Source organism: Equus asinus, chromosome 12, assembly GCF_041296235.1.
Source record: "Equus asinus isolate D_3611 breed Donkey chromosome 12, EquAss-T2T_v2, whole genome shotgun sequence".
NCBI lineage: Eukaryota > Metazoa > Chordata > Mammalia > Perissodactyla > Equidae > Equus > Equus asinus.
The window spans coordinates 19,006,525-19,030,162 of record NC_091801.1 but is presented as its reverse complement, the minus strand read 5'-3'; the positions used below and the strand labels follow the sequence as shown (position 1 = coordinate 19,030,162).

The 23,638-nt window shown below is 41.9% G+C and overlaps 1 protein-coding gene across 10 annotated transcripts in view; it reads left to right on the top strand.

Moving 5' to 3' along the window:
• The window catches only part of TRIM55 (tripartite motif containing 55), a 44,421-nt gene that overhangs the window by 9,835 nt on the left and 10,948 nt on the right, over nt 1–23,638 (top strand). Inside the window, exons 5-11 of one of the 10 annotated variants that reach the window (XM_070481171.1) lie at nt 11,156–11,389; nt 11,736–11,758; nt 11,862–11,986; nt 13,257–13,501; nt 14,858–15,145; nt 16,493–16,580; nt 21,969–22,973. In XM_070481171.1, coding sequence (XP_070337272.1) covers nt 11,156–11,389; nt 11,736–11,758; nt 11,862–11,986; nt 13,257–13,501; nt 14,858–15,145; nt 16,493–16,580; nt 21,969–22,159 — 1,194 coding nt within the window. In that variant the 3' untranslated portion in view covers nt 22,160–22,973. Of the gene's footprint in view, nt 1–11,155; nt 11,390–11,735; nt 11,759–11,861; nt 11,987–13,256; nt 13,502–14,857; nt 15,146–16,492; nt 16,581–21,968; nt 22,974–23,638 lie in introns of those variants that run through there. The other 9 variants (XM_070481172.1, XM_070481174.1, XM_070481175.1 and 6 more) reach the window with 9 other exon arrangements.

Genomic DNA, 23,638 nt, shown 5'->3' with positions numbered 1-23,638 from the left:
AGTTAGTGTCTTAGAAAGTCATGTGCAAATTTGAGCCGTGTATCTGTCCTAACAGCGGGGCTGCAAAGAGGCCAGCAGGAAGAGAAAGACCTGCCTGACTGTCGGGAGACAAGGGTTCAGTAGCCGGGCACTCATTGAGGCCAGAGTTCAGGCTCCTTCATCTCTGTTTGCCCTCTGCCTGACTCAATAAAAACTTGATGGACAAATGACTGGCTGGTTAGCTCACACTTAGGTTTAGCGTTTAAGAAATATCGTGAATCCACTTTTTCTCAACATTAAATATAAACTGTGTAAATGCTGAAGCCTAAAGAGATTTGGCTGTGTGGCAGACATCTTTTCAAGAATTGAAGATTCACAGACTAGTTGAGCCATGCTACAGAGGGGACAGGCGCGAGACATCTGGGGTTGAGTCCTGGTCCTTGGCTCTGTAGCCTGGAGCAGTTTATTACTCCCCCGCTGCTCTAAGCTTTGGGGCTGTTTTTTGACTTGGACCTCAGGTGCAGAGCGTTGAAGCACTTCCTGCTCAGTTCATGGCATATTGTCCTCATTGCCGTGGGCAAGGCCCCTCTTGTTATCTATTTATTTCCTTTTATCCCCATTTCCCACTCCTGTTCTCTGTAAATAGCCACTCTAAAATGTTTCATGTTCCATTTACCCGTATTCTTATAAAATGTGTATTGTTTTATATGCATGTCTTTTAACTTTATAAATGGTATTGTGCTATATTTCTCATTCTGCTTCTTACTTTCTCTAAAGTAAGTGTTATGTTTTTAAGCTACATTCACGTGTACATTCAACCCCTCAGCTCTCCTCTCTGTAAAGATGGGGCAATCGTAGTACCCAGTTTGTAGAGTTACTGTGAGGAATTAAATAAGCATCAGCAAAATGCTCAGCACGGTGCCTCGCATTAGTGAGTGCCCGATAAATGTCCTAACCTTACTATTTTATCACTAGAAAGGCAGATTCTATCAAAAGCCAAAAGCTAGTTCCTAGACGATGACTTCAAGACACTGACCATATTCACCCGAGTTTAGATTTACACGTCACTGAAATCCATCTCCTTTCTTCCCCAGACTCATATTCCTGAAAAGATCCACGATAAGTGTGGGATCCATTTATAGAAGGAAAGTTTTCTCTTGGTGAAGAGCCCAAAGAGATTCCAAAGTGGATAATATAGACTTTCTTCTTTTTACTTATTTACAGTAAAGGCCAAATACAGCTTAATCAGTAAGCCATGAATCAGCACTCCCGTGCAGGATGTGCTCTCTGTCAGGGGAGCAGGCTTGCTGTCGGGGACGTTGAGGCTGGAGAACACAAGCAGAAGAAAAGTCCTGTGGGTCCCATTTGGCCTCGAGCAAATGCAGACTACTTGGGCTCCCTTCCCCAGCATCAGAGGACACCGGGAGGGCGAGGAGAGGTTTGACAACCAGTCTTCTTCCTAGAGGAGGTCAGGCGTGCAACAGGCAGGAAGCAGCTGTTTTTTCTTTCACTGACAACAAGACAAGAAGGAACAGGTTTGAAGTTAAGTCAGCAGAAGGCATTCAGTGCAGATGCCGGGAAGGACTCCCTGGCAGTGAAGGTCAGGATTATTACCCCTATTATTCCTGACACAAACTTTCGCCAAACATGACACACTTGTTTACCAGCGTTTTCAGAGGTTGCTAGAGGAGGGTGTGTGATTGTCCCCCGCAAGCCTTCAAGATGAGACTGCAAATCGGCACGAGCCTTAAAGGTGTCCGTCCCTTTTACCGGTTTATTTCGCTTCTGGGATTTTACCTTCAGGAAATAAGATGAAAAAGCAGTATATAAACAGTATAGAAAGTCCATTTTCATAAATGACCCCCAAATACATTCATAGCAGGGACAATGCCCGAAACCAAAAGGTTAGGTTACAAGCAGTGAATGGGGGACTACAGGTGATTTTCAAGGCCTTCCTGATGTATTCCTGTATTTCACATTTTTCGAAAGTGAGCCTGACATTTTTAATAACCAGTAAAATATATCAAGAATGAATGAATGAATGAATATGGCTCAGATAAGCACGGCTCTTTCATACCAGTGTAGGTGGCTCGTCTGGAAATGTAGGGATTGGCTCAGAGCCCACGGAGGTCTCTGATTTGATGATTCCTACTCAGTGCAAATATCCTCCATTTGAAGAGGCCCCAAGGACAGAGACATTGCCACAAATGGCCACACCGTACACCTGTCCTCACTAAGGTGGTCGCCGGTAGAGCCAGGCCCAGAGCAGTGGGCAAAACTCCAGAGGCTCACTTGGCGCCAGCCTGCGAGGCAGCGCATAGAGAAGCACACTGGGTCCTGGGCTCAGAGTGAGATGGTCCTACCTTGCCAAGCAGGTGAATTCTGCACCAGGGTCAGAATCACGAGCTCCTGTGTCTCCTGGGCCCCCGGGGTTGTTGTTTTCCTTTCTGGCTTTGTTCACCACCTGCCTGGAAACATTTTCTGAGAAGCCATTGGTGGTTCCCGGCCACGGGGTGGGGAGCTGTTGTTAAAGAATCCTCCCTTCTGATTGGTGTAGAACCCCTTAGGGACATGGAAATGGTGTAGTCCCTAGGGTGGGCACTGTCCTTCCCAGTTACCTAGCCTCTCCCCACTTGGAACCCTGACACCCGCCCTCTGGTAGTAGTGCCGGTTCCTTCCATGTCTAATTCTGTCCCTAATCATGTAATGTCTTGCAGGGCTGGCTGGGCAGACACCTGGCCCTGGACCAGCCGTGGAGAGCTGCTAAGCTTAGGTCAGTCGCACTGCGGGCTCCTTGTTATCCTTTAAAAATAACGTGTGCAGTTGATATGAGTTTACAGTGATGATGAGAGTGCCTTTGAGAAGGATTACAGTCACAACAGGGCAGTCTGGACGGTGTCAAAGGGGGAGTGGCATTTTCCCTCATTGCTGTGGGCTGATGGTGGGTGAAGGAGCTGTGGGTCTTTCTAGCCCTCCTGGATGAATGTGGCTCAGCCTGAGATGTTCCCAGAGCTCTGGATTGCAGGTTGCTGGAGGGCTTCTGGGCTGTTCCAGATGAGCCCAGCATGGTCTTTCCAGGCCCGGAGAAGTTCTGGGATGAACTGGGACTGAGTAGAGCGGCTGCTGGTGGGAGTGGAGGAGTGCACTGCTTTGGGAGCTCTCTGCTTCCAGAAAAATGTGCTTGACTTTCATCCCTCATCCCTAGAAAACATAACCTCCCTCTCGTAGTCTTTATAAACAGCACTTATCCTACAGCACCAGATACCCAAGAGATCAGGCTATTAACACAGCCCTCGCAAGGCAGCAGGCAGGCAGGCCTAGAAATAATCCTGTTTCGTATGGATGCCTGTCTAGGGGAAACAACTACAAGTTGAATAATAAATATTTGATCTCAAGAATTTTGAATATCTGAAAAATGACAACTTTAAAAAAATCCTCCAATGATTTCACAAAGAGAACAAATCCACTATATTTCCAAAACTAATTTTACCCGAACAGCCTTGAGACATTGTCCATACAGTTACAAATAGGAAGTATGAATATAATAAGAAGCATTTTCATAAGCAAGCCAGAATTTTTAAGGCAATAGAACGTATGGTTAAAAGAACAGATTTCAGAGTTTGAATTTTAGCTCTGCCCCTTAATTATACAACCTTGGCCAAGTTACTTAAGCTCTCTGTTCCTCAACTTCCTCAATAGTACGGTGGGGTTAATAACAGCTTCTTCACAGTGTTGTTATGGTGACTAAGTTGGGGTAAGAGACACCTGCCAGGGGCTCAATAAGCGTCACCTCATATCATCCTCACAGTCAGCTTGAAAAGATCACACTCATTCTAATGATGCTAATGATCACTTGCACCCCTGGAGCATCGTTAAATAGTGTCAGAATAAGACTATCAGGGTCTTGGTCAATTACGATGGCAGGGCTCAGCAACTCCCTGCAGTGGAAAAGATTGAAAATGAGTGAAAGTAGATGTTAGCTCTATTGTTTATCTAAGGGGCTTTGTGGTAACTCGAAATACTGGCAAGCAGGGAGGCTGCGCCTCTTCCGGGAAACATGCTGACCATTCGCAGCACACGGGAGTGAATTAAACAGCTGCTCAGCTTGCCCTGGTCTCGTGGCTTTCACTGAGCTGTGGGACTCAAGTCAGGGTGGGCTCACCTGGCCCTCAGTCTTCAGAGGGTTCACTCTAGGAGCTTCTAAATGATCTGGACTAGCCCAGACAATCCCTCAGGCCAAGAACCCCAGGAGTAAGCACCAGAAATCCCATAAATTAACATAATTATTCTAACCTGAAGTGGGTGGCAACATGAATGGTAGAAAAAAGCATGAGTTTGGGAGTCCCGAGATCCATTGTCCCACTGAGCACTACTTGAAGGTGCCAGGCTAGTGGGACAGGGGCTGAACTCGAGCCTGTGTGCCTGGACAGATGGCATTTTTCTAATTCTCTCTCCCTTTTCTTGAGCAGCCCAGCAGAGACCTGGGTTCTCATCCTGCTCTCACTCATGGAACTTCTCCCAAGGGCTTGTATTTGGGCCTGTATGTGATTTCCAGAGGAGAATCTTCCTACCTTAATATCCTTCTTTCTTTAGTATTATTAATCTACTATCTGCTTTTCACCCCCCTTTTTGGGGGGGGAGAGGGAGGGGAAAGAAACCCTGTTTGGTTTAACAGAGGGAATTTTGAAGTACGGTATTTCAAATGAAGCTGAGTGGGCACTCCCAGGTCCAGAGCTGCAGCTCCAAGCAAGTGTGTCTTAAAGGTTGGAGGAATGTGGTGGAGACATGAATGGGCCGAGTAGAGCCACAGTTGCTCAGTGACAAGTGGTGGGGCTAGGAGCTTATCTTTAGCTCTATTTTGGTCTCAGAGCCACACTCCTTACATGGTCAGAACAGTGGCCACAATTGTCTTAGGTGTTTCCTGTCATGGCTGTGGCACATTCCCAAGCTGGGACTGGTGTTACAGGGCTAAGACATGTAATTTATGTCTCAATGCTGGAGTGACTACTCTGAAACTTGCCAGGAGTGGAAGGAGGCATTTTAGAGCCTGAAGACTCAAAATATCTCCACATTTACCTGAAGTTGTAGTGTCTCGGAACTGTAGAGTCAGAAGGGACCTCAGCAATCATCTAATCCCACCCCTTCTTATACAGATAAAAGAACTGTCCTGAGGGGCTGGCCTGGTGGCATAGTGGTTAAGTTCACACGCTCCCCTTCGGCAGCCTGGGGTTCACGGGTTCGGATCCCAGTGTGGACCTAGCACCACTCATCAAGCCATGCTGTGGCGGCATCCCACAGAAAATAGAGGAAGATTGCCACAGATGTTAACTCAGTGACAATCTTCCTCAAGCAAAAAGAGGGAGATTGGCAACAGGTGTTAGCTCAGGGCCAATCTTCCTCACCAAAAAAAAAAAGAAAGAAAGAAAGAAAAAGCAAACCTGTCCTGAGGTTAAATGGCTTCCCTAAGGTTGCATAGCTATTTTTTGCTGTTTTCTTTTGAGAGTTGAATGAAGCAGAGGCTTGGAGTATCCACTTAAATACCTATTTCTTTGGAACAAAACAAACTAGAAACTTTCCAGTAGGGCTGAATATACCTAGATACAAATCATATTTCATTCATTCAATCATTCAAACTCTATTTCTCACGTGCCCATTATATGCCATCTTCTGCACACATGATGCTGAGAAATAGTGGTGAGCTAAACAGAGAAGGTTCTGCTCTCAGGAAGGTTTTTTTTTTTTTAAAGATTTTAATTTTTTTTCCTTTTTCTCCCCAAAGCCCCCCCGTACATGGTTGTATATTCTTCGTTGTGGGTCCTTCTAGGTGTGGTATGTGGGATGCTGCCTCAGCGTGGTTTGACGAGCAGTGCCATGTCCACGCCCAGGATTCGAACCAACGAAACACTGGGCCACCTGCAGCGGAGCGCGGGAACTTAACCACTCGGCCACGGGGCCAGCCCCTCTCAGGAAGGTTTTATTCTAGTAAAGTAGTTAGACAACAAAACAAGATCATTTCAGAGAGTAATAAGCGCCTGGGAAAAAGGTGAGCCACTGAAAATTTAGCGATTAAATATGATGGGATGATGCTATTGGCTGAGCCGGCTATCTACTCATGCTTAGTATAAGATCATCTAGTGTTGATTTGTTTCCCTGAAAAGGTACTCTTTGTAGTCATGTATCTTATTTTATCTTGTTGCCACTAAAATATGAGTGGCTAAAATTAGTCTGTCAATTTTAATATTTCTATGAAGGCAATAGCTAAATAATGGTTTTTAACTAAATATTAAAGGTTACCTACTCACTTCTAAGGAAACAACCAAATAATACTCGATTTTTTCTTTTCATCCGGATCTTATGACAGTGGTCATAAACAAACATTCTACCTGTCATTGTTTTAGCATTTCAATACAGGCAGAACCGTCTTCCTTTTATAAAATCACCCCTGATTGGTATAGTGCATCCATACTGGGTTCTCCCTAGAGATGGAATGGATTTTATTTTCACTAAAGTATTACAGACAACTTTTATTTGGTTCTTCTAAGAAGCCAGTAAATATGACTGTCCTGACTGACCCAGGAGGAAGGTCATGTTGAGTCAGAGCCTTTGCATCACAATATGCCTGGATGCCAACACCTGGAGCATCTCTAATGGAAGTTACTTCACTTGCTAAACACGCTTACATGAGCGTGTATGCACACACACACTCACACACCACACAGGGGACACAGGAACCACAGACATCAAAAGGAAGAAAATGGAGAATATTTGAAAAGATAAATTTGAAAGTTCAAAAACTACGTATCCTGATTCAATTACTATCCAGGGAAGTGGGGGAGCAGGGAAGGATACAGCCTTGAACTGGGCTGAAAGATAGAAGCCTTTTTATCCGAAGAAGTGCAAACGTATGTTAAAATCACGGAGAAATCTTTGAGGTGAGGCAGTTTTTGTGGAGAGGAAAGAAAAATGGTTGCTCTCATGCTTTTGCCAGTGACAGTTGCCATTTAAAGTGTGCCGTCTCCAGACATTTTGACAATGCAGAAGTCCAGTTTTTCCCGTTCCATTTTTTAGGTGACTAGAAAGACACTGTTGAAAGCGTTTCAGATCCACAGTTACAAAGGCACAGTGCGTACTGACATTTAGAGTCGTCACTCTCAGTAGTGAGGCGGCCTAGGAGAGCATTTTATTTTCTTTCACAGCATATACCTGTTCCCTAATTACCTGAGAGGGCGAGGGGATCCTCTGACTTCCACAGCACTTTGAAGGTCTCGTAGCCAAGAAAGATCGAGGGGTGCCCATGTTAGTCTCTCCTGCATTGCTTCTACCTCAGAGACTATGAAAAAATAGGAGAATTTCAATATCATGGAGAATTCCTTATTTGCATCTGACATTATGGTAACCCGAACATCTTGAGTTAATTTCTAAAAGTTTGTAAGTACCGACTTCATAATTCCAAGGAAGAAGCATGCATTTTTCCTATTTCAGAAACAGATTTGTCTAACTCTTACCATATTTTGCATAGAATTATATTAAAAGCACATTAAGCAAGAGAAAAAAGAAATGAGGTTTTTTTTGTTAGAAATTAGAAAATATAGTAATTTTTCTACCATTCTCCTGAGCAGTGGAAAATTATGGCAGGTTTTTAGATCTCATAATGCCTGGACATAGTAAGCACTTAGTGAATCTTGTTGAAAGGATGAACTAATGAATGTAATTCTGAAACAACCTGAGGTTTCTTGCCTTTAAAAGGCTGCTTTGAGTGTAGTAGATTTGTTAAAGGGTACATATTCAGTTCATAAGCAGTTCATATAAAATTGTGTGTGTGTGTGTGTGTGTGTGTGAGGAAGATTGGCCCTGAGCTAACATCTGTTGCCCATCTTCCCCTATTTTGTATATGGGATGCCACCACAGCATGGCTTGATGAGTGGTATGTAGGTCCATACCCAGCATCCAAACCTGTGAACCCTGGGCTGCCGAAGCCACTATAACCACTATACCATCATGCCAGCCCCTCACATAAATTTTTTTTCAACTTACTTTAAAGTATGTCCCAATTGGGCATGGTGGGAGTAGCAATGATCCGGGAGTTCAAAGATCTTGACTCTAGGCCAGGCACCAACAACATATGGCAGAAGGCTTGAAAAAGTGACTTCCCTCTGATGAGTTTCTCTTTCCACATGAGTGAAATGATTGGTTTGGAGCAGATTAGATTACTTCTGATAGTCCATGCAGCTTCAAAATTCCACAGATGAATAATTCTAATTAAGGCAAATTGGATCTAAATTTAATAAACACTGACATAGTACCTACTGTGTGCCAGGTAATATTATAAGTACTTTACACAGTACGTGGTCAAATAATAATAATAACTAAGCATATGCTATGCATGGGATAGCATTTCCTACACTGTAAAGTATAAGCCAATGAGAGTTGCTATTAAAATGACAGAAGTTTTATTAAAATTCAATATAATATGAATCATCAAAAAACCAGAATAGAAATAAAAGAATACTTGGAATTGAAAATAATGTAAGAATGAAGTAGTGATTCTATTTAAACCATTAAATAAAATTCATCTCGCCGAAATGTGATCCAATCTTTATTTGACTTGAAAGAATAATCTAGCCATCACACTTGCACATCAGTCTCACTGCAAATAATTTGGCTTTTGTGAACTTGAATGTTCTCACACATATTGAATTATAGAGAAGAAAACTTTTATGAAATAAAGACATTCTACCAGTATCACATCTTAATGTAATATTCTTATAATGAAATATTCTTTATAATATGCTTCAAGTGCACAATTCATTTTAATAAAATAATCTAGAAACCATTGTATGATCACACAAAGGCATATGTCAGGAATGCAGCGGGCACATGGTTGTCTGTAAGCTTAGAACAGAAAGTAATACAGTGAAGAGAAGTTTGACTGGGAGATACTAATAGGCTTCAATCCCTAGGCCTTGTAATGGTCCAAGTCTCGAGTTAAAGCCCTGGAAATGGATGGAAATTTGGCAAGCCCAGCAATTTCTACGTCTGGACATGGTGTGTGGGCCCTTGTCCTTCTCCTTGAAACTGCCGAGACTCCATGCATTTTCATCCCCTTTCAGCACCTCCTCTGCTGCTACTCGTCCTTTATGGCCACACTCCAGCACCGTTTCCTCTAAGAAGCTTGTTCTGAGCGAAACCACCTGCTCCCCTCGAATGCCCCCCACCCACACAAAGGGTTAAGTCCCCAACTTTATGCTTCTATAAAACCTGGTATAAATCTCTAACATATTTCAATTATTCAACCTACTAGGTTATGTTGCATTATTGGCCCATAGTCTTTCTCATTCAGTGAACTTTGAGCTCTTTGAGAGCAGAAACTATGTTTAATTCATTGTTGGGTCCCCAGAGTCTTGCACAGTGCTTGACACAAATGATATTCTTAAGAATTGCTTGTTAAATGGACCAATGAATGAGTGAATGACAGCAATAACTAGTATTTACTATTAAAATGGTTTGAACCATTGGATGTCCTTCATGTGTTTAATTGGTTAGAAAATATGTTGAGAATTGACTGTGTTTCAAGGGAGGCACTGGAGTGAGGGATGTATTTCTTGCAAATTTGTGGAGTATCTTCATGATCAACAATTTAGTTTAGATCATCCTTTTTTCTTCCTTACTCTGAGAATAATAGAGAAATTGGGGGGAAAATCTATTCAACCGGTATTTACTGAACATCTGTTGTCCGAGGTGATGTGTATCCTAGGCAGACCCAGATTCTATCCTCAAAGAGACAATAGTTTAGATATTTAAGAAACTCCTATAAAGGAAGAAAGTGATACATGACATCAAAGAGACCAATGTTTCCTAAAATTAAAAAAAAAATGTAACAAGGGTCATACAAAGGTCAGATTTGTCAGAGATAAATTGTCTGGATTCCCAAGAAGCCCCCACCAGGTGGGAGTGCTAAATTGGACGATCAGGGCTCAAAACCTGCTCTCAGTTGTAAAGGCCCTGGACCCAGAGATGGTCAGATCTAAGGAGACTGGCATACACACACGCCAAGCTTAGTGGAGCTTGGAAACCCAAAAGGCTAATGACCAGGCCAACTGGAAAATTAGTGGTGATTTAAACATGGACTCAGAGTAAAGGGAGCTGGACAGTACTGGAGATGCTTCAGCCACACAGTGCACACGCACCAGCCTGACTTCCCATACAGGGGTTTTTCCTCCAGGAATCAAAGACCAGATCCAGTATTTCCTCTCTTAGACAGTATTGGATAAACAGAGGACCTGTGGATTCAGGTGTATACCATAAATGGTAACTATTATGGGATTTCAGAGGCTAAAAGATGACATTTAATCATAGACATCAAGGAAAGCTTTATGGAAGAAGTGGTGTTTCAACAATGCCTTAAAGATTGCTTAGAGTTTGCGGGGGAGAATATTCTAAATAGAAGGGAGAGCATGAGCAAAGAAAGTGAGTGGTTCATTTTTGCTGGACATAGGGTATGTGATGGAGAATGGTAGAATATTATGGGGGGCTGGAAACAGATCATGGATGGGCTTGAGAGCCAGTTATGAGGTTTAATGTTATTCTTTGGGCAATAGGGAGTGATAACAGAGAAAAAGCACTGCACTCCAGGAAAATGAATTTGACTGTAGGGTGTGAGTTGGCTTGCAGGGAGAAATCCAGATGCAGAGGCCATTGGGAAGCTTCAGAATCTACATGGAGGACAAAACTCAAACAGCAGCAGTATAGGTAGAGCAGAGAGAGACCGAAGGGTACAGGAAGTACCATAGTTTTTTCCTTATACACACATACACACACACACATATACATACAAGCTCACTCCAAAGCAAAATATAAACCTATAAGCTATATAACCAATATAACGAAACCTGTCCTAATTTCTATGAAACTCCCCGTTTATAAAAAAAACAGAATATTGAAAAATCATTGATCCATTTAGCCAATTTGCTTGATTTTGGATCGTCTAAGTATCGAATTTTATAAAAATTGGATTTTCAAAGCATCCACACGGTGGGTATCGATACCTAAGGGGTAGATTAAGGGAAAAAAAATATCCTATGTAGGTCAATTTTCTTGTCTCCAAAAATGTCCAGGTGATTTCTCCAAATAGATACTCTTTCAAGCACTTTCTAACGTTAGCTAACCCAACTAACAGGAATGCTGCAGAAAACAGAAGCAGGAACTTTGTGAGAAGTTTGATTACCTGTATGGCATCCTGGAGGAGAGGAAGAATGAAATGACCCGAGTCATTACTCGAACCCAAGAAGAGAAATTGGAACATGTCCGTGCTCTGATCAAAAAGTATTCTGAGCATTTGGAGAATGTATCAAAGTTGGTTGAGTCAGGAATCCAGTTCATGGATGAGCCGGAAATGGCCGTGTTTCTTCAGGTTAGTCTCCTTTTGGCACCAGAGGAAACTAATCAAGAAGGTGGAGAATTAGTTGTGATCACATTTTTGTTATTTTATGTACATCTCATTTGGATCTATTTTACCAACCAAAATATAAGCCTGTTATGTGCTTATTTCCCCCTCTGTTTAAAAAATTTCATAAGCATATATTTAAGGGACCATGACATTGCTTAAATATAGAGGGTTCTGGTATAAAACAGCAGTTGTCTACAGCATTTAGAAACTAAGCTATGAGATTTTCAGTCTGCAAAGGAAAGAACTAAGTCTCAATACCGTCCTTGATGAAAAGAATTTAAGTAAGCCTGTCTTTTGTTTGCTTTCACAGAATGCCAAAACCCTATTACAAAAGTAAGTAATTTTCATTTTATGGAAAAATGCATGCTTTTCATTTTTACCCGAGGCTATCAGACTTTAAACAATGACAGAAAGTGGCAACTTGTCTTTGTTGCAGAATTTCTGAAGCATCGAAGGCATTTCAGATGGAGAAAATAGAACATGGTTATGAGAACATGAACCACTTCACAGTCAACCTCAATAGAGAAGAAAAAATAATACGCGAAATTGATTTTTACAGAGGTTTGTTATTCTTGTGACCATTTGGCCAAAATTGCAGGTGTGTGAAAGCTGCACAAGGGTTTAGTGGGAGGAAAGGGGGATTCAGAATCACCTCCAGAATGGATCTTGACAATTTTACAAGGATCACAATCCAATGTGAAGCTCTATGTCATTACAGAAACATATAGTTTATCAACAGTGTTTATTTAGTGCCTATTACAATGCCATTCTTGAGCATTTGATTCTGAGTAGTCAAATACTTAATCATTGATGGCAGTGATGCCATCTCAACTTCGACCCTACACAAGGTGTTAGCCACAATGATGTAGTGTCATCCGGTGCAAGGTTAAAGATGAGGTAAAAATAAAACATGTCTGACATTTGGATGGATACTATAGCACATCCACTTAATCAAACTTTAGAGGGCAAGAACAATAATGAGTCACAGAATAAGTCACAACCTGGAAATAAAACTGAGTCTATGTGACCAGATGTACTCCATGAGTTACAAATGCATCCCTACCATTTGGCCCAGAAATCCCACTCCTGGAAATTTATCCTGATGAAATAATTGAAAAGAGGAAAATAACCTTGGAGCTGACCAAAGCTTTGATTGTCTTGATTCATCCTATCCTATCTAGATGACGAGACTTCTCAGCTGGACCACTAATAATGCCATGAAGATATATCAGTGTCCACAGATGTAACTTTAGAAGCAAATCTTCAGGATGGATCTTTTTTAAACAATTACTTAATATTGTCTGTCCTCAATATTGTCTGAGGGAATATTAAGATCATGGGTTAGGAAAAGAGTCATGGCATTAATTGTGGCAAAAGTCGGTATTCACTGAACAAAGGAGGTAAGAAATTAAAACAAGACAAGGGTTTTGTATGTTTTCTGAGATAGAGGAAAGTTGTATTTCCATTTAATTTGACAGAGATAAATAAGTGACAATCCCAGCTCTCCAGGAGCTTGCAGATGTGACAGAGCATGATAAAAATGTGAACAGGCTCTGGGAGGTGGATGGATGGTTCACGGTGGTGGTGAGGACTGCACTCTGTACGGGGAGGGAGCAAGGACAGTGATGATTTGGTCCCCTTTACATTTGTCCTGCCCACATTTAACTAGAAGCACAGGCCCCAGCACAGCGTACTTGGGCGACCGTCAAGAGTCTGATGGAGAGGATTTCTCTAGCCCTGACCTTAACCTGGGCTATAAGTACTGGCCATTAATTGTTTTCATGGCTGCAGTGGTAATTATAATGATTTTAAAAATACATTACCTTACCAGAAGATGAAGAAGAAGAGGAAGAAGAAGAAGAAGGAGAGGGAGAAAGAGAAGGAGAAGAGGTGGTAGAGGTGGAAAGGGTAGAAAATGTTGGAACAGAGTCGTCAGGAGCAGATGAAAGTCCGGGGAAAGGCTTGCAGCCCTCTCAGCTGGCCTCGGAGCTCCAGGCTGCCCCAGAGCCACTTCCGGTTTCCTCTCCAGAGCCACCTCCAGCCCTGCCACCTGCTGTGGAGGCCCCGGTGACACAGGTAACTGTTCCTGAGTTCCTTCCTACAGGACACACAGGTGCACCTCCTTGCTGAACAGCCTAAACAGTTTATTCTACCTTAAGAAAAAGATGACTGTGTGCCAGACATTTGGATGTGGAAGAGAAAGGTTTCAGGGCAGTCACAATGTCAGGGAGAAACGTCCTCTAGGTGATTCAGCAGGTTTGTTGTCGTAACTGGTTGTCATGATTTAGTTTAACAGGATTTTCCCAGCAATAACACCCTCAAATCTGAGACAAATTTGTCTGGAAATTGTGTGTGTACACAACACGTTAGTTCATAGAGGGCTGATATCATGAGGATTGTGTCTGTTCTGAATACAGAATAGGGTATAGGATGAGAAATAATATAGGGCAAGAAATAAAAATAATTTTACTTTCAGGTCTTTAAATTTTTTGTAGCTAATAAAGCAAGTAAATGGAGAAGCCATGCTAGTTTGTGTCCCTGTTATTTACGCTGAAATACAACTAAGTCTTTCGTTTAGTGGGCAAACAAATGAAGCCTGGTTTTCTATGTATCTGTCATTTGATGAGATTATGTGTTGACAGAATTGTTTTAAAAATTTCTTAGGGAATTAGCTCATCCCAGATGCTATTCCTGGTTGGCTGACCTTACGTTTCTAAGATGTCACTGTCCAATTTTCATACCTTTGTGCTGACTCCATGACACCTTCAGCAGACAGCTTCCAACCTGTTGAGTTTGTGGGCAATGCAGGCTTGTCAAAAAGGAGCCCTGGTTTTGCACGTGCTTTCAAAGTGGATTGAAATTATCTACAGAAACGAAACCTCAGAGGGGACCTCTGAGATGGAATTATAATCTATTCTCTGTCTCCATAGGAAACCAGGCTGAAACTATTTATAGTTCCTAGGATCTTGAAATTCTGGGTATACCAATTGCCCTGAAATTGAAAGAGATGTGATCACTAAATGAGATTTGGATTTGGTCAATAAGACCAATTTTTGGTTTTAGAAAAGAGGTTTTGGGGGTCCACATATAATGTCAAAAATTAATTCTGGTCAATAGTTTGACCTTTCTCTTATATCTGATCTTTTATGAGCAACCTTTATTTTAGGCTTCTGCTGTCTGCCTGCCTAGGCTACCATCTAGTGAAAGACAAGCCCAGAAAAGAAGGGGCACACGCAGATGCCAAGACAGGGGGCGCTGCTGTCAGCATCTCTCCCTTAGCGCTGGCGGAGGGTGGGCCGGACTAGACACGCACTACGTCAGGCACTGCGCAGAGAGGTCACAGTTTCAAACCCAAAGGGAACTAAAATCAACTGCTTTCTTCTTCTTCTTCTTCTTTTTTTTTTACTTTTAAATTTATCTGTCCTGATTAAGGGGGAGGTTGTGCCCACTGGCTCTCAGCAGACCACAGAGTCTAAAACTCCAGCCCCTGCAGCAACGGACACTGCGGATCCCTTGTTTTACCCTAGTTGGTATAAAGGCCAAACCCGGAAAGCTGCCACCAACCCACCTTCCACCCCAGAGAGCGAAGGTCTGGGGCACGTAGGGCCGCCAGGTTCTGAGCCTTCGAATGTGCAGAAAGCAGAAGTGGCAGAAGCCGCAGCCAGTGAGAGGGCAGCAGTGAGTGGTAAGGAAACTAGTTCACCTGCAGCTACTTCTCAGGTTAGTGTTGATGCTCTTGTGTCTGAATGCTTCCCCCTGCCGCCCAGGCTCCCGCTGGAGCCACAGCAAGAAAGAAGGGCTTCCAAAGGGGCAGAGAGAAACTGTGGCCTTGGGAGAAAACAGAAACACCTCACCCCCCAATGTTGCCTTGTTGTTTAAGCCTTATATTGGCTTGTTTTTTTAAGCCTTATATAAAAGGAAAAAGAAAAAAATTCGACTTCACTCTGCTTGTGCGTGGTGAACTCACACCTGGCTTTCTGAGGGAGGGGGCGCAAGCAAGCTTGGCCCTTAGGCATGCCGTTGGAAGCTGCTTTGTCTGCAGTGACTGGCTGGTGTCCTGGTCCTCCTTTGCAATGGCCACTTGCCTTTGCTTGGCCTTTTCTGTGTCCTCCTTGGGCTTCCAAAGGCTACTCTTTTGTGTGGTTCCCAGCAACCCCCAAGGAGCACTTTTGAATTGAGTTTTAAGTCTGCTCTGGAAAATAACCTCTGGTTCATAGATTCTGGAGGTGTACTGGCCACGGCTAGACAAAAATAGTCTTTTTTGACTGGATTAAACCAGTGCTTCCTGAGCATGTGCTCCTGAGAGCAGAAAAGCACAGGTTTTCCTCCATGGCATTTTTTTAAAGGGTCACTTACTATTTGTTTTTTCGTTTTATAATAAAAGTTTGAAGTCCACATCTTCTTCCTAACACTGGGTTAGATGTTTGCATGACTCAGAGATTCCACAGAAGAAATCTTCCCCAATTTCTTCACGAGGAAGAATGTTCATGGTTACTCCATACCTATGAGCATTCTTAAATGATCTGTGGGTGTGAGTGTCGCCCAGACAAAGGGCTGGCAGAGAATTACTCTCTCGTTCTGTGCTCCTGGGTCATCAGGTGATTCTGAACAACAAACGGCATTTTTTCAAAAATCAGAAAATTGCTTATTATCTTGACTGTATCTGCTTAAGTGAACGTCAATTGCATAAGGTAATAAAAGAAAATGATTTTTGGAAAATTAAAAGTAGCATGCTTTTGTGCCATATATTTATTTTCACAGATGAAAAATGACAAAAATAAATGTTTGATGTGAGGAAACTTTTTGAGGTAGTTTTAAGGTTAAAAATGGATTAGAAAGTTTCCTAGAAACTTTATGGGAACTTTATTGCTAGAAAGCTTATGAAAATTCTTACATATTTGGTGGAAGTTGCGTGAGGAGGAGCTGTTTTCTGAAAACAGCAGTGAAACACCCCATCATAGGAGCACGTCACAGGGCTCCAAACCAAAATGAAAAGTCCATCTAAATGATGCTGAAAAATGTCATTTGTGATAATATCAGTGAAGCTTTCTTCTTGTTTTCTCACAGGAGTTAGCAATCTGCCTAGCACTTTTGGCTTTTCTTATACTTCACTACATCTGGCGTCAGATTCAGTGCTTGATTTTTACTTTAATGGGTAGGAAACATTTTCTTTTCCCTTGACTAACATCTCATGTAGTTTCTTCCATAATGCTCTTCTTCTGGAAGCCCAGAGATGAATTTCTCCCCAACTTTGAGGTTTGCCATCTGAAAAGCACCAAATTCTTAGACAATACTCGTGGCCTCAAGCTCCCTACATGCAGTCACCTCAAGGCACCTTCTGAGGAGAATTGCTCCGTTATCTAATCCTGCATGTAGGGGACTCCTGACTCAGAAGAGTGACTCAGTGGGCAATTATTCAGTAATCCAGTAGGAGTAGACCCTTCAAAATAGCCACTGGGGAGGCTGATTTCAAAAGGTGTCCATAATTCTGTGAGGATTCACTGCTCTTAAAGTAGAGTGAGGAGCAGCAAAGGCCTTGTTCAGGATATGTGGGGTTTCCATAGATTAAGTAGCAGCATTTCGTCTGCTTACACCAGAGGTGCCCAGGAGGTGGCTAGATGACTCCTGTTGGGGATACTAGGCAATTCTTACACTAGTGGGCACGTGGACTAGGTAACTTCTCAGTTCTCTTTGAGAGACTCTATAGTGTCTCTCCTAGGAAAGGAGGGCCCTGAGAGAGAGAGGCCCTGGGTGCAGCAACATCAAGGGGATTGTAGCCAGCTGAGTTCGGAATGAATAAAGAGCTGGAAGATCAATGTTTATCTACCACCAATAAGAATCAGAACCAAAGAAAAGTCACAAAGCCAACAAACAGCATATTTTTTTGAGACACATTTCTCATAGTCAAGCTTTTTCTTGATGGCTGTAATGAGTTTTGCTTAGGAAATAACATCTTACTCCTTTAATAGTTTTTTGAATATCATCAGTTTAATTAATAATGTTTAAATATTCAAACCCCATGTACTTTCGAGTAAATGACCCTGTTAGACCTGAGCTCCAGCTCACCGCCTATAGCTCAGAAGCAGTTCAGGGTGACTAGTGCTGAAAGGCCTCAGCTATTTCTGGCTCATTGACTTTTCCCTGGGTTGACATTGACTCTTCTGGAAGCTCCCATCATAGTTTCTTTCTGTCTCATTAGCTGTCTGCTCAGCAATGGCAATAGGATCTCCATGGGTCCCTGTCATGTCTGTAACTATGTATAAGTAGGACCTGCCCCTGATATCTAATAGCCAGAAACCTGTGCACCCTAGAATGTTCCAAGTGTCCTTATAGTCTGCTCAGGTGCATAACTCCTCCTTCTGTCATTATTTGTGGTGAAGAGTGGTGGGAGGAAGTTGTGACCATGGACTCAGTGGGGCAAATGGAGAAAGAGAAAACTCCGTGCTTTATTGGAATATCCTAATTGTGGATCTGAATAATTGTCTGAAGAGGTCAGTTTACATTCTGAGAATTCAGGTTTGGGGCTTTGTCAACACATATCCTTGTACTGCTTCTCTGAGGCTACAGAGGAGAGTCATGCTTCTTGTCTGCCATCTACAGAGCCCGTGTCATGTCCACTGACATTCACGTGCTGTCTGGTGAGATGAGGGTGAGGCAGGTGGGGGCGGCGTGGAGTAGGATGATTTGACATTCAGTATTGCAAAGACCCTTGCTTGTGTAGTTCTCAGTGTTTGAGAGAGATCCTTTCATGTGGAGAAGGAAACCTGTTCATGACGGAGTACCTCTCTTTGATCCCTGAAAGGGGATATGGACAGATGGGTAGAGACCTCACCATAGTATCAGATTCCTGGCCTCTGAAATGTTTGCAGGCCCAGATCACCTTCACTACCTCAGAACCCAACTCACTAAGATTAATATTTGTGCAATGCAAGGTTAGATTGTTGGAATTTCACACTTCATCATTAGTCTTTCTGTGAACACTTAGGATATGATACAAAAGTTCTCCTTGATTCACTGGTGGTCTTACTTCTCTTCACTAGATGATTCCGTATCAGGGAATGAGGTTGCCTTGGAAACTCCGAAGTACCTCAGGCTCACTTGCTGATCTGTAAACTCACCTCAGCCCCCATCAGCAGAACCGCAGGTCTTTTGAGAAGGCAGATGTTTCCAGGTGCTTTCCTCATAGCCATTCACACAGTGAAACCTGCCCTTGCTTTTACGGCCTGTGATTTCTGATGCCATTATGATCTCTACTTTATCGGGTACCTTCTCTCTTCACCTAATCATGTAGGTAGATTATATATTAGAAACTGGCGAAAACCAGATGTCAGCTGTCTCCTCTAGTGGTGAACGGGGATTCTGCTTTTTGTGGATCAGAGGGGCCTTGCTGCCTTCCTCATCCTCATTCTCAAAGAAAAAATAATTTCTCAACAAGGTTTGGATTCAGCCCTATGGCAAATTTGGATCTCATAGAAGGCCCTGGTTCCATTCATCCTCCTGCTGGACACACTTTGAACCCTTTCACACCCCATTCCTCCAGGAAACCCCTGTGAAAGAGGTCACAGGTCACATTGTGCAAAGCCCTTCTACGTGAACTGGTCGTTAGCTGCAAAATTGTCCTGTAAGTTTCCATCCTCCTGGGCCACGCCTTTTGTATGTTCAGTCAATTGCAAAGAGAGTTTAGTAGAAATAACACTTGGTCTACTTCATGTGTTAATTTTCAAATTTATTTTGAAAAAATTACACCACAACGACCTCAGAAGACAGGGCAATAATAAGGTGGGGAGGTGGACTCTGTCTGACAGGTCAACTGCCCTCGTAAGCAGTCTCTGTGAGCCTTGTCTCCTGGGCGTGCCTCATTGGGGCGATTTCCTGGTCCAGTCTGCTTCCATCCTCTGTTCTTCCTCTTCCTACACTATTTACATGCAAATACACCTGGATGTCAACACAGGGACTGCCCTGACCCCACAACCCCATGAACAATTGAAATAGATGCGGCAATTAGATTTTTCCAGAAGTGGGAGCAGCAACAATGAAAGCCCCACCCTGTTCCCATTCCTCCCTTCCCAGTGAGGCTTAGTGGCCTTGTGTGGAAGAATTTGTCCAGACCAATTAATGGTAGCTGTTCAGGGAATAGGAATTTCCAGAGAAATGTCTCCCTATTTGATGATTAATTTGGCAGCTGCTCTCGCTGATACTTGAGCTGGACCAAGGCGGCTGCCTCAAGGTCAGAGAACGCCTCCCACACACACACGCCCCATGAGAGCCAATTGCCTTGGAGATAGGGAGTCTGGCATTAAAATTTCTGCAATTTCTGCCTCTATAAAGAACCAAAGCTCATATATTTCACCAGAGCATGAAGTTGTAATTGTAAGAGACCCTAAAAGCTTTACCATATCATAGCCACTTGTTGTTTCAAGAATAGACTATCCACTTTTCACATTCCATTCTTCAAGCCCGAAAATAGACCAAAAAGTTGGGTAGGAAGTCTGCTAAGGCCCAGGGCTCTGGAAAGATCAACGAAATTAGGAAAAAGGACTTAGGTGCCAGTGCTGCCACTTCTGCCTCTGCCTCTGGGCGTTTGGTTTCTTTGAGCCTCAGTTTTCTCACCGGGAAAATGAAGCAACTACTCAATGAAAAGATTCATCTATTTACACAACATTGGAGAGTGAAAAATCTAGTACTAAGAATTTTATAAATTGTTTCAGGATGTTTTCATTGGGAGGGTTACTTAGGCCTGACACAAATTGTTCTAAGTCAGAATAATAATGATAGATTCTCAGTGAAATATAGATGGCCCATTGCATTTCTCAAAATATATTTCTTGCCTTGTAGCTCTTATATAAATCTCATTTCCCTAACAGTTTTCCAAATCCCTCCCTGGGCACCCATTTAGCTGAATTTACACAGCTGCTATTACCCCTTTAGATGCTATACACTCCACAAAATCCATGATGGCTCAACTCTGAAGTCCACCTAAAGGTACTTATAGACCTCATTGCCCAGTTGAGCAAAGACTTCGAATGCACACAGTAGAGGCAGTCACAGAATATTAGATAAATGAAGAGATGAAAGAGACGTGATTTTAAAAATTTACCCATTTTAAACATAAGGTTCAGTAGGTTTTGACAGTTATGTAGCATTGTATAGCCACTACCATAATTAACATACAGAATATTTCTATCACTCCAGAAGTTCCCTCGTGTGCCTTTGCTGTTAATGCTCTCCTTACATCTCAGCTGGTGTTTTGCTTGTCATTACAGTTTTGCCAGTTCTAGAAGGTCGTTTAAATTAAAATATACAGTATGCAGACTTTTGTGACTGGCTTCTTTCACTTAGCATAATGCTTTTGAGATTCATCCATTTTGTTGCATGTATCAGTAGCTCATTTCTTTTTATTCCTGACTAGTATTCCCTTTTATGGATATATCACAATTTATTCATCACTTGATGGATGGTTGTGTTATTAGCAGTTTTGGCTGTTGTAAATAAAGCTGCTGTAAACATTCACATACAGGTCTTTGTGTGGATGTTTGCTTTCATTTCTTTCGAGTAAATATTTAGGAGTAGAATTGCTGGATTGTATGGTAAGTTTCTGGTTAACTTAATAAGAAACTGTCAAACTTTTCCGTAATGGCTGTTCAATTTTGTGTTTCCACCAGCCGTGTAAGAGCGTTCTAGTTACTCCACATCCCAGCCAGAACTTAGTATTATGTCAATCTTTTACATTTTAACCATTCTAATGGATGTATATGGTATCTTCTTGTAGTTTTAATTTGCATTTTCTGGATGACTAATGATGTTTAGCATCTTTTCATGTGCTTCTTAGTCATTTTTATATTTTATTTGTTGAAGTATCTGTTTACATATGTTACCCACTTTTTATTGGGTTTTCTTCTTAGAGAGTTGTAAAACTTCTTTATGTATTTTGGATAAATGCCTTTATCAGACATGTTTTGCAAATATTTTCTCCCAGTCTGTGGCTTGCCTTTTCATTTTCTTTTTTTTTTTTTTAAGATGGACACCTGGGCTAACAACTGTTGCCAATCTTCCTGTTTTTTTTTTTTTCTGCTTTATTGCCCAAACCGCACCCCCCCCCCCGCCCCCCAGTACATAGTTATATATCTTAGTTGCAGGTCCTTCTAGTTGTGGGATGTGGGACGCTGCTGCCTCAACGTGGCCTGACGAGTGGTGCCATGTCCACGCCCAGGATCCGAACCCTGGGCCGCTGCAGCGGACCACATGAACTTAACCACTCGGCCACGGAGCCGGCCCCTCATTTTCTTAACAGTGTATTTTGAAGACCAAACATTTTCAGTTTTGATAAAGTCCAATTTATCATTTTTTCCTTTACAATTTGTGCTTTTTGTGTTCTATTTAAGAAATCTTTGCTTAACTCGAAGTCACAAAGATTTTCTCCCATGTTTTCTTCTGGAATTTTTATAGTTTAAGTTCTTAAATTAGATCTAAGATCATTTTAAGTTAATTTTTGTATAAATGAGATATGGATCAAGGTTTTGTTTTCTGTTTGTTTTCCATATAGGTTTTCATTTGTTCCAGCACTATTTGTTGAAAAAACTATCCTTTCCCTCAGAGAATTGCCTTGATGACTTTGTAGAAATTCAAATGATCATATACATGTGGGTCTACTTCTGGACTCCATTTTGTACCATTGGTCTGTGTGTTTGTCCCTCTACCCTCTACCACACTGTCTTGATTATTATAGCTTTATAGAAGTCTCCAAATCAGGTAATGCAAGTCCTCTACTTTATTGGTTTTATTTGACTTTATTGCTTTTTTCTATTTTTTATCTATTTTCTATTTCATTCATTTCTGTTCTTTATTATTTTCATTCTTATGTTTACTTTGTGTTTAATTTTCTCTTCTCTTTCTAGTTTCTTAGGGTGAAAGCTTGGATTATTGATTTGAAATCTTTCTTATTTTCTTATATAAGCATTTAAAACTATAAGTTTTCTCCTAATCACTGCTTTAGCTGTATCCCACAAGATTTGATATGTTGTATTTTCATTTTCATTTCATTCAAAATATTTTCTAATTTACCTTGTGGTTTCTTCTTTGACCCAGGGGTTATTTAGATGAGTAGTGTTTAATTTCTAGATACTTGGAGATTTGTTCTATCTGATTTCTGGTTTGATTCTGTTATGGAAAGAGCATACTCCTTATGTGATTCCAGTCCTTTTAAGTTTATTCAGATTTGTTTTATGGCCCAAAATATGATCTAACTTGGTGAATGTTCAATGTGCAATCGAAAACATTGTATTTTCTGTTGTTGTTGAGTGGAGTGTTCTATAAATGTCAATTAGTTCAGTTGATTGATAGTGTTGTTCACATCTACTGCATCCTTACTGATTTTCTTGTTTTATCAATTACTGAGAGAGGAATTTTGAGGTCTCTGATTATAATTGTGGATTTGTCTATTAATCCTTTGCAGTTCTATCCATTTTGCCTCATGTATTTTGGAACTCTGTTTAGGTGCATTCACATTTAGCATTATTATATTAAAGAATTTATCTCAAGATAAGTGTTGAAAAAATAACTTGTTTTCTATGTCTCCTCTTTTTGTGTCTGCCTGCTTGAATGGATATAGAGAGGGTCCTCACTCACATGTACTATCTTTTGAGGTAGCTTAGAAAAGATAGGGGGCAGATGAGGAGGGGCCTGGAGGAGGAAGGTGCTGACACTCCCCAAGGCATTCCAAATGGCTGGCCATGGGAAAGCCTCATGGCCTAAATCCAACACACCTGTCTCCCCCTCCTCCCCCAGCCATGCACAGGGCTTGCATAGCAAGCGCCAGGATGGCTGAGGTGCCGGATGCTTTTAAGTGACTAGGCTGAACTTTATGATCTCATGATTAGTTGTCACTGGTCTGTGGGGCCCTATTTTTAGTTTTGATGTAAATTACTTTATGATCTAATATCTCTATACATTTTCATGACACATTTATGCCCTAGTTCACTCTTGTCCTGTCTAAACCAGTTTCCACAGAACTGCAGAGGCCACCCTGTCATAGGTCAGGGATTTCCAGCACTGGGCTTGTCCTCTTGGCTGAGAAGGTCCAAGGTTCCCAACCCAAGTGTTGACAAAAAGGTGCAGATGGTCTCTTCTCCTGTCCCAAGTGTTCCCAGATCCTTCCTATTTAGCATATCATGAGCTCAGAGACAAAACTCAGGAACAATGTGGGTCACCCACACC